Source organism: Delphinapterus leucas, chromosome X (genome assembly GCF_059928025.1).
Source record: "Delphinapterus leucas isolate spDelLeu-1000000601 "Yukka" chromosome X, BTC_Dleu_Yukka2, whole genome shotgun sequence".
Classification (NCBI taxonomy): Eukaryota; Metazoa; Chordata; class Mammalia; order Artiodactyla; family Monodontidae; genus Delphinapterus; species Delphinapterus leucas.
In genome coordinates, this window is record NC_143150.1 from 71,583,459 (window position 1) to 71,596,676 (window position 13,218).

The window sequence follows — 13,218 nt, forward strand, 5'->3', positions numbered from 1 at the left end:
AAGTTTCCAAAAGAAAGAATTTCAGAATCTATAGTAATACCCAAACAAAAAAGGGAGGGGGAAGCTCTTTACAGAATGCCAGTTAACGTAGAAAGAATGAAAAGAATTAGAAAAACCACCATTAAGCAACCCCCAATGTAATAACTGAGTTATCAGGTAATGATCATCAATGGATGTTAAAACTATTGAGAGAAAGATTGTTAGCAGGATAGACTGCAGTCCCTAGTGACACCTTGAAGGCAGCCTCTGAGCAGAGGACCCAGCTGAGCTGTGCCCAGACTCCTGACCCACAGAAACTGTGAGATAATAAATGTATGTTGTTTCAAGCTACTGAGAAAAAAAAAAAAAAAGGGACTTCCCTGGTGGTGCAGTGGTTAAGAAGCCATCTGTCAATGCAGGGGACACGGGTTTGATCCCTGGTCCGGGAAGATCCCACATGCTGCAGAGCAACTAAGCCCAAGAGCCACAACTACTACTGAGCCTGTATGCCACAACTATTGAAGCCCACGCACCCTAGAGCCCATGTGCCACAACTACTGAGCCCGCATGCTGCAACTACTGAAGCCTGCATGCCTAGAGCCTGTGCTCCGCAATAAGAGAAGCCACTGCAACAAGAAGCCCACGCACCGCAATGAAGAGTAGCCCCCACTTGCCACAACTAGAGAAAGCCCACGTGCAGCAATGGAGACACAACACAGTCAAAAAAAAATCTTTTTTAAATCAGGATATTCACCCACATATTAATTACAATGGAAAAAACATACCTTTATTATAGAGGAATCTGAGGATTAACACTTTAATAAGATAATCAAAATACTGAGAAAACCTGACGTTATCTGCTTCCTGATGTGGTGCAGTACATAATACCACCTACGTTGTAATCTTGCCAAAGACATTTACTCTGAATATAATCAATGCGAAAACAGACAAATCCAGAATGTGGAATGTTTTATGAGACCATTGGCCTGGACTCTTCAAAACATTCAAAGTCATGAAAACCAAAACGGTGGGGAGGACAGTTGTAGATTAAGAGAGACTCAAAATACTTAATGTTTGAACTGGAATTGGATCCTGAAGGGGGGTGACGGGCAGGCAATAAAGGACATTGACACAACTGGGGAAATTTGAATAAGGACTGAATATTAGATCCTATTGAATTAATGTTAATTTTCTTACGTGTAGTAATATTATCATGTTTGCCACATCTTTATTCTTTATGTGTGCTAAAGAATCTGAGTGAAATGCCATGATGCCTAAAACTTCCAAATGTTTCAGCAGAAAGAAAATGTTTTAGATATATAAAGATGAAACAAATGTGACAAATGTTAACAGCTGGTGAATTAAGAGGAACAACAAACTTTATTATTCCTTCAGCTTTTCTGTAGGTTTGCAATTTTCAAACTAAAAATTTAGGGGAGAATTTGTTTTATTTAAAAACTTTTCTACTTGATTATCAAATTCTCTGAGGGCAAGAGACAGATAAGTATAAGCATAGTTTGTCTCCTTAATCTTTTTGGATGGTCCATTATCAGAACATCTGAGATCAGGGACCTTACAAATACTACAAGTGCCTGGAAGTAGAATGGGAAGAGCATCTACTATATGCCAGGCACTATACTACATTTTTTATACAGTCTCCCTCATTTTACCTTCATAGCTACCGTTGTAAGGGTGACTTTATTTTCTAAATAAGGAAACTAAGACTCAGAAAAGTTAGGTAGCATGCCCAAGGGCAAGTGGTGGAGCTTAATGAGTGCTTCACAAGACTAATTTTCATTACTGGCAACAATTAGTGAGGAAAACCCATCAAAGTTCCTATGTCCTCAGTTCCACTTCAGAGAACACATCACATCCACCCCTGCCACCCATCAGATAACCACCAACAGATCTCTCCCACCTGCTATCTCTTACCTCTCAATTAGCTGTTTCCCTAAGACAATCTTGGTCCCTTCAACCTTGATAAGTTCTTCATTATCATTATGAATGACTGTCTTTTCCAACTCTTCCTCCTGCTCCTCTGTCATGGCAACAGGGTTGGAAGGTGGGGCATTTGTTTGATAATAAAGGGGGCAGAATTTGTTTGTTCTCATGTGCCCAATGGCACCACAAGCCCCACATTTCAGCTGCAAAAGGAAAAGTATCAACATGTCAGAGGTAAGCAGGCTTCTTCCTGTTAGCTTTAAGAAATATATACAAAGTAGAAAAGAAACAAAGGCAGGCCCAGAAATTTTATTCTAACAGAATCGTTATACGCCTTTCAACCAGAAGGCACTAGACAAAAGTGCATGTATGGAAATGACACATTAAAAACAAAATGAAATCCAGAGACTGAACATTACTTTAAAAACCAAGTGAGGGAGAGAAGAGAGCGGATTTCTACCCCCAATTTAAGTTGTAAACTACGAAAATATTAAATATGCATAAGAAAGGCTACTGGAAGCCCAAGGCTGCATTCAGCCTCACAGGCAGCCAGCATGGGTGTATTCCCAGCCTCAAGGAAAAGGCTTAATAATACCAAGTCTCCGGGAATTCCCTGGTGGTCCAGTGGTTAGGACTCCGTGCTCTCATTGCAGAGGGCCTGGGTTCAACCCCTGGTCAGGGAACTAAGATCCCACAAGCCGTGCAGTGTGGCAAAAAACCCCAAAAACCAAAAAGCCCAAGTCTCCATCTTACTTTTGCAACTGCCCTCAGTTTCATCTGTAAAATGGATCAATACTGTATCATACAATACTTATATAATATCACATGGAAGAAAGAAACATTAAAATACTTAATGACCTCAGTACGTGTTAACAGCAGTTCCCATTTGTTGCGAATTTTAGTTTATAAAGTGCTTCCCATGCATTATATACTTTAATACAACACCAGTGTGAGATAGGTATTATTTTATAGAAGAGAAAACAGGTTTGGAGAGGTTACGGTCACAGAGTTACTAAATGGCAGAACAAGAACCTGAACCCAGATCTTCTGTTTCCGAGTCCATGGCTCTTTCCACTGTACCACAGTTGCCTCATTTTGTGATGCACGTTACAGTTACACTGCACAGTAATATCTGGAATCCCACCTAAATTATGCAAAGCAACCTGTATTGTATGATTTTTTCTGTTGCTTTTTAATACATGCAATTGAAAAACAAGATGTGTTCATATATGTACATGTTAAAAAAAATCCACCACGCCTATCTCAACTCACAGAAAATATTTCCAATGGATGAAGTATAAATGACACCCAAAGACACCAGATCAAGTCTGGTGTTGTCAGTACCAGTCACAATAGTACTAATAACACCCAAGCGGCCACATCAATTCAAACTAGTTTTCCACAATACTGCCCTCATTCCCAGTAAGGGAGGATGCCAAAAGCTAAGGGAAAAGGTATGCTTTCTTAGTTATGATCACACCACATACACTTACTTTTAGGTCAGGACGCTCCTTCATTTTTTTGGGCTTCTTCTCAGGAGGACCCTTAAGCTTCTCCTTTTCCTGGTTTCGCTTAAGCCGCCTCAGTTGCTCTTGAATCCTCCGCCGTTCTTTTCGCATCTCTTCTCGATGCTGCTCATCAAAAAGGGCAAATTTGCGACTAAATGATGGGGAAAAAAATCACAGATCCATAAGCAAACTTAAACCAAGAACACTGTCCTGATAGCAAACATCTCAGGACTAAAGTAATCCATCAATAATGAAACAAAAGGGGCTACCTGGCATCCCCATCTAACCTGCTCATCATTCTTCCACGTGCAGAGAGGCACCTCTCTCAGAATGAGAAGCCCTGAGGAGTCCCTAAGATTTTTGCCAACCAACCAATGAAAATACAAAGGACCCAGTGGAACTAAAAACATGCCTTTATTTTGCAGCAAATTTGGAATTCTCCCCGTGATTTGGCTTTGTTCAAACCCAAAGTTCCAAAGGCAAAATGGTTCCCAATTAAAACAGACTTACAGGGACAACTGTGCAGAATCCTGTCACTAAAACTCAAGCATCGGGAGGAAACAAGATGGCGGAGTAGAAGGACGTGCTCTCACGCCCTCTTGCGAGAACACCAGAATCACAACTAGCTGCTGCTGGACAATCATCAACAGGAAGACACTGGAACTCACCAAAATAGATACCCCACATCCAAAGACAAAGGAGAAGCCACAATGAGACAGTAGGAGGGGCGCAATCACAGTAAAATCCAATCCCATAACTGCTGAGTGGGTGACTCACAGACTGGAGAACACTTACACCACAGAAGTCCACCCACTGGAGTGAAGGTTCTGAGCCCCACATCAGGCTTCCCAACCTGGGGATCCAGCAACAGAAGGAGGAATTCCTAGAGAATCAGACTTTGAAGCCTAGTGGGAATTGATTGCAGGACTTTGACAGGACTGGGGGAAAGAGAGACTCCAATTTTGGAGGGCACACACAAAGTAGTGTGCGCATTGGGACCCACGGGAAGGAGCAGTGACTCCAAGGGAGGCTGAACCAGACCTACCTGCTAGCGTTGGAGGGTCTCCTGCAGAGGCGGGGGGTGGGGGTGGCTGTGGCTCACCGTGGGGACAAGGACACTGGCAGCAGGAGTTCTGGGAAGTACTCCTTGGTGTGAGCCCTCCCAGAGTCTGTCATTAGCCCCACCAAAGAGCCCAGGTAGGCTCCACTGTTGGGTTGCCTCAGGCCAAACAACCAACAAGGAGGGAACACAACCTCACCCATCAACAGTCAAGTGGATTAAAGTTTTACTAAGCTCTGCCCACCAGAGCAACAGTCAGCTCTACCCACCAACAGTCCCTCCCATCAAGCCTCTTAGATAGCCTCATCCCCCAGAGGGCAGACAGCAGAAGAAGGAAGAACTACAATCCTGCAGCCTGTGGAACAAAAACCACATTCACAGAAAGACAGACAAGATGAAAAGGCAGAGGGCTAATACCAGATGAAGGAACAAGATAAAACGCCAGAAAAACAACTAAATGAAGTTGAGATAGGCAACCTTCCGGAAAAAGAATTCAGATAGTGAAGATGATCCAGGACCTCAGAAAAAGAATGGAGGCAAAGATTGAGAAGATGCAAGAAATGTTTAACAAAGACCTAGAAGAAGTAAAGAACAAACAGAGATGAACAATACAATAACTGAAATGAAAACTACACTAGAAGGAATCCATAGCAGAATAACTGAGGCAGAAGAACGGATAAGTGACCTGGAAGACAGAATGGTGAAATTCAGTGCTGCAGAACAGAGTAAAGAAAAGAGAATGAAAAGAAATGAAGAGAGCCTAACAGACCTCTGGGACAACATTAAACGCAACAACATTCGCATTATAGGGGTCCCAGAAGGAGAAGAGAGAGAGAAAGGACCCGAGAAGATATCTGAAGAGATTATAGTCGAAAACTTCCCTAACATGGGAAAGGAAATAGCCACCCAAGTCCAGGAAGCGCAGAAAGTCTCATACAGGATAAACCCAAGGAGACACACGTCAAAACACATAGTAATCAAACTGGCAAAAATTAAACACAAAGAAAAATTATTGAAAGCAGCAAGGGAAAAACGACAAATAACATACAAGGGAACTCCCATAAGGTTAACAGCTGATTTCTCAGCAGAAACTCTACAAGCCAGAAGGGAGTGGCATGATATACTTAAAGTGATGATAGGGAAGAAACTACAACCAAGATTACTCTATGCAGCAAGGATCTCATTCACATTCCATGGAGAAATCAAAAGCTTTACAGACAAGCAAAAGCTAAGAGAATTCAGCACCACCAAACCAGCTCTACAACAACTGCTAAAGGAACTTCTCTAAGTGGGAAACACAAGAGAAGAAAAGGACCTACAAAAACAAACCCAAAACAATTAAGAAACTGGTCATAGGAACATACATATCGATAATTACCTTAAAAGTGAACGGATTAAATGCTCCAACCAAAAGACACAGGCTTGCTGAATGGATACAAAAACAAGACCCATATATATGCTGTCTAGAAGAGACCCACTTCAGACCTAGGGACACATACAGACTGAAAGTGAGGGGATGGAAAAAGATATTCCATGAAAATGGAAATCAAAAGAAAGCTGGAGTAGCTAACTCATATCAGAAAAAATAGACTTTAAAATAAACAATATTACAAGAGAAAGGAAGGACACTACATAATGATCAAGGGATCAATCCAAGAAGATATAACAATTATAAATATATATGCACCCAACATAGGAGCGCTCTCAATACATAAGGCAACTGCTAACAGCTATAAAAGAGAAAATTGACAGTAACACAGTAACAGTGGGGGACTTTAACACCTCACTTACACCAGTGGACAGATCATCCAAAATGAAAATAAACAAAGAAACAGAAGCTTTAAATGACACAAGAGACCAGATAGATTGAATTGATATTTATAGGACATCCCATCCAAAAACAGCAGATTACACTTTCTTCTCAAGGGCGCATGGAACATTCTCCAGGACAGATCACATCTTGGGTCACAAATCAAGCCTCAGCAAATTTAAGAAAATTGAAATCATATAAAGCATCTTTTCTGACCACAACGCTATGAGATTAGAAATGAATTACAGGGAAAAAAACGTAAAAAACACAAACACACGGAGGCTAAACAATACGTTGCTAAATAACCAAGAGATCACTGAAGAAATCAAAGAGGACATCAAAAAATAACTAGAGACAAATGACAATGAAAACACGATGATCCAAAATCTATGGGATGCAGCAAAAGCAGTTCTAAGAGGGAAGTTTATAGCTATACAAGCCTACCTCAAGAAACAAAAATCTCAAGTAAACAATCTAACATTATACCTAAAGGAACTAGAGAAAGAAGAACCAACAAAATCCAAAATTAGCGGAAGGAAAGAAATCATAAAGAGCAGAGCAGAAGTAAATGAAAGAGAAACAAAGAAAACAATAGCAAAGATCAATAAAACTAAAACTGGTTCTTTGAGAAGATAAACAAAATTGATAAACCATTAGCCAGACTCATCAAGAAAAAGAGGGAGAGGACTCAAATCAATAAAATTAGAAATGAAAAAGAAGTTGTTACAACAGACACCGCAAAAATACAAAGCATCCTAAGAGACTACTACAAGCAACTCTATGCCAATAAAATGGACAACCTGGAAGAAATGGACAAATTCTTAGAAAGGTATAACCTTCCAAGACTGAACGAGGAAGAAAGAGAATATATGAACAGACTAATCACAAGTAATGAAATTGAAACTGTGATTAAAAATCTTCCAAGAAACGAAAGTCCAGGACCAGATGGCTTCACAGGTGAATTCTATCAAAAATTTAGAGAAGAGCTAACACCCATCCTTCTCAAACTCTTCCAAAAAATTGCAGAGGAAGGAACACTCCCAAACTCATTCTATGAGGCCACCATCACCCCGACACCAAAACCAGACAAAGATACTACAAAAAAAGAAAATAACAGACCAATATCACTGATGAATATAGATGCAAAAATCCTCAACAAAATACTAGCAACAGAATCCACAAGACATTAAAAGGATCATATACCATGATCAAGTGGGATTTATCCCAGGGATGCAAGGATTCTTCAATATACACAAATCAACCAATGTGATACACTATATTAACAAACTGAAGAATAAAAACCATATGATCATCTCAACAGATGCAGAAAAAGCTTTTGACAAAATTCAACACTGATTTATGATAAAAACTCTCTAGAAAGTGGGCATAGAGGGAACCTACCTCAACATAATAAAGGCCATATACGACAAACCCACAGCAAACATTCTCAATGGTGAAAAAACTGAAAGCATTTCCTCTAAGATCAGGAACGAGACAAGCATGCCCACTCTCACCACTATTATTCAACACAGTTTTGGAAGTCCTAGCTATGGCAATCACAGAAGAAAAAGAAATAAAAGGAATACAAACTGGAAAAGAAGAAGTCAAACTGTCACTGTTTGCAGATGACATGATACTATACACAGAGAATCCTAAAGATGCCACCAGAAAACTACTAGAGCTAATCAATGAATTTGGTAAAGTTGCAGGATACAAAATTAATGCACAGAAATCTCTTGCATTCCTATACACTAATGATGAAAAATCCGAAACAGAAATTATGGAAACACTCCCATTTACCAATGCCACAAAAAGAATAAAATACCTAGGAATAAACCTACCTAAGGAGACAAAAGACCTGTATGCAGAAAATTATAAGACACTGATGAAAGAAATTAAAGATGATACCAACAGATGGAGAGATATACCATGTTCTTGGATTGGCAGAATCAACATTGTGAAAATGACTACACTACCCAAAGCAATCTACAGATTCAATGCAATCCCTATCAAATTACCAATGGCATTTTTTACGGAACTAGAACAAATCGTCTTAAAATTTGTATGGAGACACAAAAGACCCCGAATAGCCAAAGCAATCTTGAGGGAAAAAAACGGAGCTGGAGGAATCAGACACCCTGACTTCAGACTATACTACAAAGCTACAGTAATCAAGACAATATGGTACTGGCACAAAAACAGAAACGTAGATCAATGGAACAAGACAGAAAGCCCAGAGATAAACCCATGCACCTATGGTCAACTAATCTATGACAAAGGAGGCAAAGATATACAATGGAGAAAAGACAGTCTCTTCAATAAGTGGTGCTGGGCAAACTGGACAGCTACATGTAAAAGAATGAAATTAGAACACTCCCTAACACCATACAGAAAAATCAACTCAAAATGGATTTGAGACCTAAATGTAAAACCGGACAGTATAAATCTCTTAGAGGAAAACATAGGAAGAAACACTCTTTGACATAAATCACAGCAAGATCTTTTTTCATCCACCTCCTAGAGTAATGGAAATAAAAACAAAAATAAACAAATGGGACCTAATGAAACTTCCAAGCTTCTGCACAGCAAAGGAAACCATAAACAAGACAAAAAGATAACCCTCAGAATGGGAGAAAATATTTGCAAATGAATCAATGGATAAAGAATTAATCTCCAAAATATATAAACAGCTCATGCAGCTCAATATTAAAGAAACAAACAACCCAATCCAAAAATCGGCAGAAGACCTAAATAGACATTTCTCCAAAGAAGACATACAGATGGCCAAGAAGCACATGAAAAGTTGCTCAACGTCAGTAATTAGTAGAGAAGTGCAAATCAAAACTACAATGAGGTATCACCCCACACCAGTTAGAATGGGCATCATCAGAAAATTTACAAACAACAAATGCTGGAGAGGGTGTGGAGAAAAGGGAACCCTCTTGCACTGTTGGTGGGAATGTAAATTGATACAGCCACTATGGAGAACAGTATGGAGGTTCCTTAAAAAACTACAAATAGAATTACCATATGACCCAGCAATCCCACTATTGGGCATATACCCAGAGAAAACCATAATTCAAAAAGACACATGCACCCCAATGTTCATTGCAGCACTATTTACAATAGCCAGGTCATGGAAGCAACCTAAATGCCCAACAACAGACGAATGGATAAAGAAGTTGTGTTATATATATACAATGGAATATTACTCAGCTATAAAAAGGAACGAAATTGAGTCATTTGTTGAGACGTGGATGGATCTAGAGACTGTCATACAGAGTGAAGTATGTCAGAAAGAGAAAAACAAATATTGTATATTAACACATGTATGTGGAACCTAGAAAAATGGTACAGATGAACCGGTTTGCAGGGCAGAAGTTGAGACACAGACAAACAAGCTAACAAAAAAACAACTAATACTAAACTTTCTTTGGGTTATTTCTACGGACATACGTTAATATAAATGTTTCAGATGTTACATGAAATTTCTAAAAATCTTATATGTTCTGGTATAATGTTATAAGTCATACTTCTAGTTATTATTTTAAAATGTGTATCTCAGAAATAACGAAATTTCCTTGTCAATTGTGTTACTATGAACTTTCATCAAATCTTTAACCATGGTCATTTTCAAGTCTTTTGTCATTTTCAGACAGTTCTGGGTGTCCTCTGATGCTTTTGCAAAAACGTTCCTATAAAAGGTTTTCATCTTCAAGGAATTCATGGAAAAGACTCTGACAAGTACAGGTTTCTGGTAACTGACTATACTGCTGAACTGAAGTGAATAAGCATTTTCAGAACTCTTAATGTAAAACTGATCAATTCATAAAAGTGCTAACAAAAGATCAAGATGGGGCTTCCCTGGTGGCACAGTGGTTAAGAATCTGCCTGCCAACGCAAGGGACACGGGTTCAAGCCCTGGCCTGGGAAGATCCCACATGCCACGGAGCAACTAAGCCTGTGTGCCACAACTACTGAGCCTGAGTTCTAGAGCTCGCGAGCCACAACTACTGAGCCCGTGTGCTACAACTACTGAAGCCCGCACGCCTAGAGCCTGTGCTCTGCAACAAGAGAAGCGACGACAATGAGAAGCCCATGCATGGCAATGAAGAGTAGCCCCCGCTCGCCACAACTAGAGAAAGCCTGCGTGCAGCAACAAAAACCCAATGCAGCCATAAATAAATAAACAAATATTAAAAAAAAAAGTATCAAGATTAAAAAAATTAATTACATGGGACTGAGTGAACTAATGAGGATGATTATAATTTTTGTGACTTTCTGTTTGAATTAAAAAAAAAAAAACCCACCAGGACTCAGAGGCAAAAAATATACAAATCAATTTTCACTGCAAAGTAAAGGAGCTGTTATAGTGGAGGATTACTGGACTGAATGTCAATACTATGACATAGTATGAGTGTGTTTCATGTTTGGTAATTGCAATCATTGTTGCTTTTGTTGTGGTCATCCATTTACAATGCTTGGTGTCAGTTTACTTATCTCGTAAAAATAAAATACAGTGTGTGTGTGTGTGGAAAAAGAATATTCAAAAAATAAAAAATAAAAAAATATTTAAAAATTAAAAATATAAAAAACTCAAGCATCCACCCTCACTCCCTTCCCCATCATTATCATTCTTCTTATTGCACTGGAAAGTGGGGAGGGAGTCAAACTCACATGAATTCCTCATCTTTCGTGGTCCGTATACGCACATAGGCATCAATGACAGCTGGCTTTCGGACGGTCTCACAGCGAACATATTCTTTGCCCTCTTCATCGCGAAATGTGCGATAAATCTTGAGACAACGGCCGGTGGCAGAAGAGTTAAGGCTAGTCACAGAAGCTGTGTCATCATCTCTGTGATTGTTTCCTGATGCTGCTGAGCCTGCTGCTGCAAGGCAGAAAAAGATTTCCACAAATTCCCCCTACCACCCAAATGGCCATTTTCTTGGGGCTGAGTGGCAACCCTGAAGCTCAACATGCCACAGAACTATGTTTCTACAGAAAGCATCAGTCACCACCAGCCCCAAGAATACACTGAGTTGTCCTTTCCTGACTTCATTTTACCACTGTCAGAGTTATCATTTTTGTAAGTACAGAAAGTTCTGAAAGGATCTCAAAAAACATGTTTGTCATACAGAGGACAGAAGAGCAGTAGCTGTATTCTGATTCCTCTGAACAACAGCACAAGAATAAAGTCCAAGCAGGAAGCAATTGATGGTCACATTATAGAAAAGCACCCAGGGGAAAAAGATGGCACCACAGGGCTTCCCTGGTGGCGCAGTGGTTGAGAGTCCGCCTGCCGATGCAGAGGACACGGGTTCGTGCCCCGGTCCGGGAAGATCCCACATGCTGCGGAGTGGCTGGGTCCGTGAGCCATGGCCGCCGGGCCTGCGCGTCTGGAGCCTGTGCTCCGCAACAGGAGAGGCCACAACAGTGAGAGGCCCGCGTACCGCAAAAAAAAAAAAAAAAAAAGATGGCACCACAGAAAAATTCCAGAGTCTCAAGGCCTAGCGTACGCTTCTCAAACTTTTAATATGAACGAATAGGAATCATCTGAGGATCTTGTTAAAATATATTCTAATTCAGTAGGTTTGGGGTGAGACCTGAGATGCTGCATTTCTAACAAGCTCCCATGTGATGTAGATACTGCTGGTCCAGGACCACACTCGAGGAAAGGCTTTATCACATCTTCACAAAGTAGCCAGAACAACAGAATTACACAAAGCTTTTACAGGGAGGAAACAAAGGAAAGACTACTGTGAGTGAAAATAGTCATTTAAACCTTCATCTTCAGCCTTTATCCTCCCTCTCAGTATCTACAACCAAGTTTTCAATTGCCTGCTTGACATCTATACTGAGAGTATCATGGGGACCTCAAACACCACATATTACACCTTTCCTTCTTAAACCTGCTTCTTTTTCTGAAATTTACTACTTTAATCAATGGTACCACCATCTTTCTAGCAAGCAAGAGTGAAATCTTAAGGTCCCTTTGATTTTTCTCCTCTTTTCATTCCCAGTGACCAGATCCCAAACCAATTTAGGCCTTTCTCATCCCACCGTCAACTTATGCAATTTTGGGTTGGTGATTTTAAACTTTTTAGGGTCTAAGACTCCTTTAAGAATCTTCTGAAAGCCATGGATCTTCTCAGAAAAGGCACATTTGCATAGAATTGTACATGTGATTTCAGAGGGTTCATTAACAATCCCCCAATTCATCCACAGATTCTGTATTAAAAACTCTTACCCTCTAGGATGAATGCCCAGAAAACTCAACTGATGTACAGCACGGATAGCCCTGGCTTGGCCAGGCCTAATACAGACAGAGGCCGTAGTGGACTGGCAACATCTCTTCAATTTGTGCCCCACAGACAAACCTACAGTCCAGTTTGCAGAATCTCTCTACCTCTTCTATAGGCTTTTCTACACTCGTCCCCTACTTCTTCTGCCTCCAGCTCTACCTCAGTTATTAGCGTGGTTATTTACACTTTCTTCATCTTTCTTTTTCTTGTCTGTCTGTGAAGTCACTACCCTCACCCAGTAGCATCCGCTGCAGTTCCTTCCGCTCCTGCTCCTCCCGCTCACGTGACAGCTGAGAGCTGGTTTTCTTATTCTGCAACATGTTCTCGATGTTCTTTCCCATCTCCTCAAAGTCACTGTCTTCAGCTGAGCTGCTATCTGTGTCAGTTGATAAGATTTCAGTTGATGACAAAACCCTAAAAAGAAAAAACAATGTTAAGAAGAGGGAAACATAAACGTGTAGAAACAACTGAAGAAATACAGTTTTAGTTTAGGCAAGAGTAGGAAATTGAGAAATCAACCTTAAAAAAGAAATATTCAAAATCCACTAAGACATGGGACCCTGAACAGAGAAGCTCTACGAAGTTTTCCCAGAAATTTAGTCACAAGGCAAGTTC

At 40.2% G+C, this 13,218-nt stretch overlaps 1 protein-coding gene across 22 annotated transcripts in view; it reads right to left on the minus strand.

Annotated features, from left to right (window-relative positions):
- TAF1 (TATA-box binding protein associated factor 1) overlaps nucleotides 1–13,218 on the minus strand; it is a 100,656-nt gene that overhangs the window by 52,495 nt on the left and 34,943 nt on the right. For 21 of the 22 annotated variants that reach the window (XR_016391351.1, XR_002642915.2, XM_089904399.1 and 18 more), the window contains 4 exons: nucleotides 12,839–13,017; nucleotides 10,976–11,189; nucleotides 3,414–3,579; nucleotides 1,912–2,123 (listed from right to left, as the gene is read on the minus strand). Coding sequence is in view for 20 of the 22 variants with exons in the window: in XM_089904399.1 (XP_089760525.1) it covers nucleotides 1,912–2,123; nucleotides 3,414–3,579; nucleotides 10,976–11,189; nucleotides 12,839–13,017 (771 nt within the window). In the remaining 2 variants the exon portion in view is untranslated. The remainder of the gene's footprint in view (nucleotides 1–1,911; nucleotides 2,124–3,413; nucleotides 3,580–10,975; nucleotides 11,190–12,838; nucleotides 13,018–13,218) is intronic. The other variant, XM_089904383.1, reaches the window with a different exon arrangement.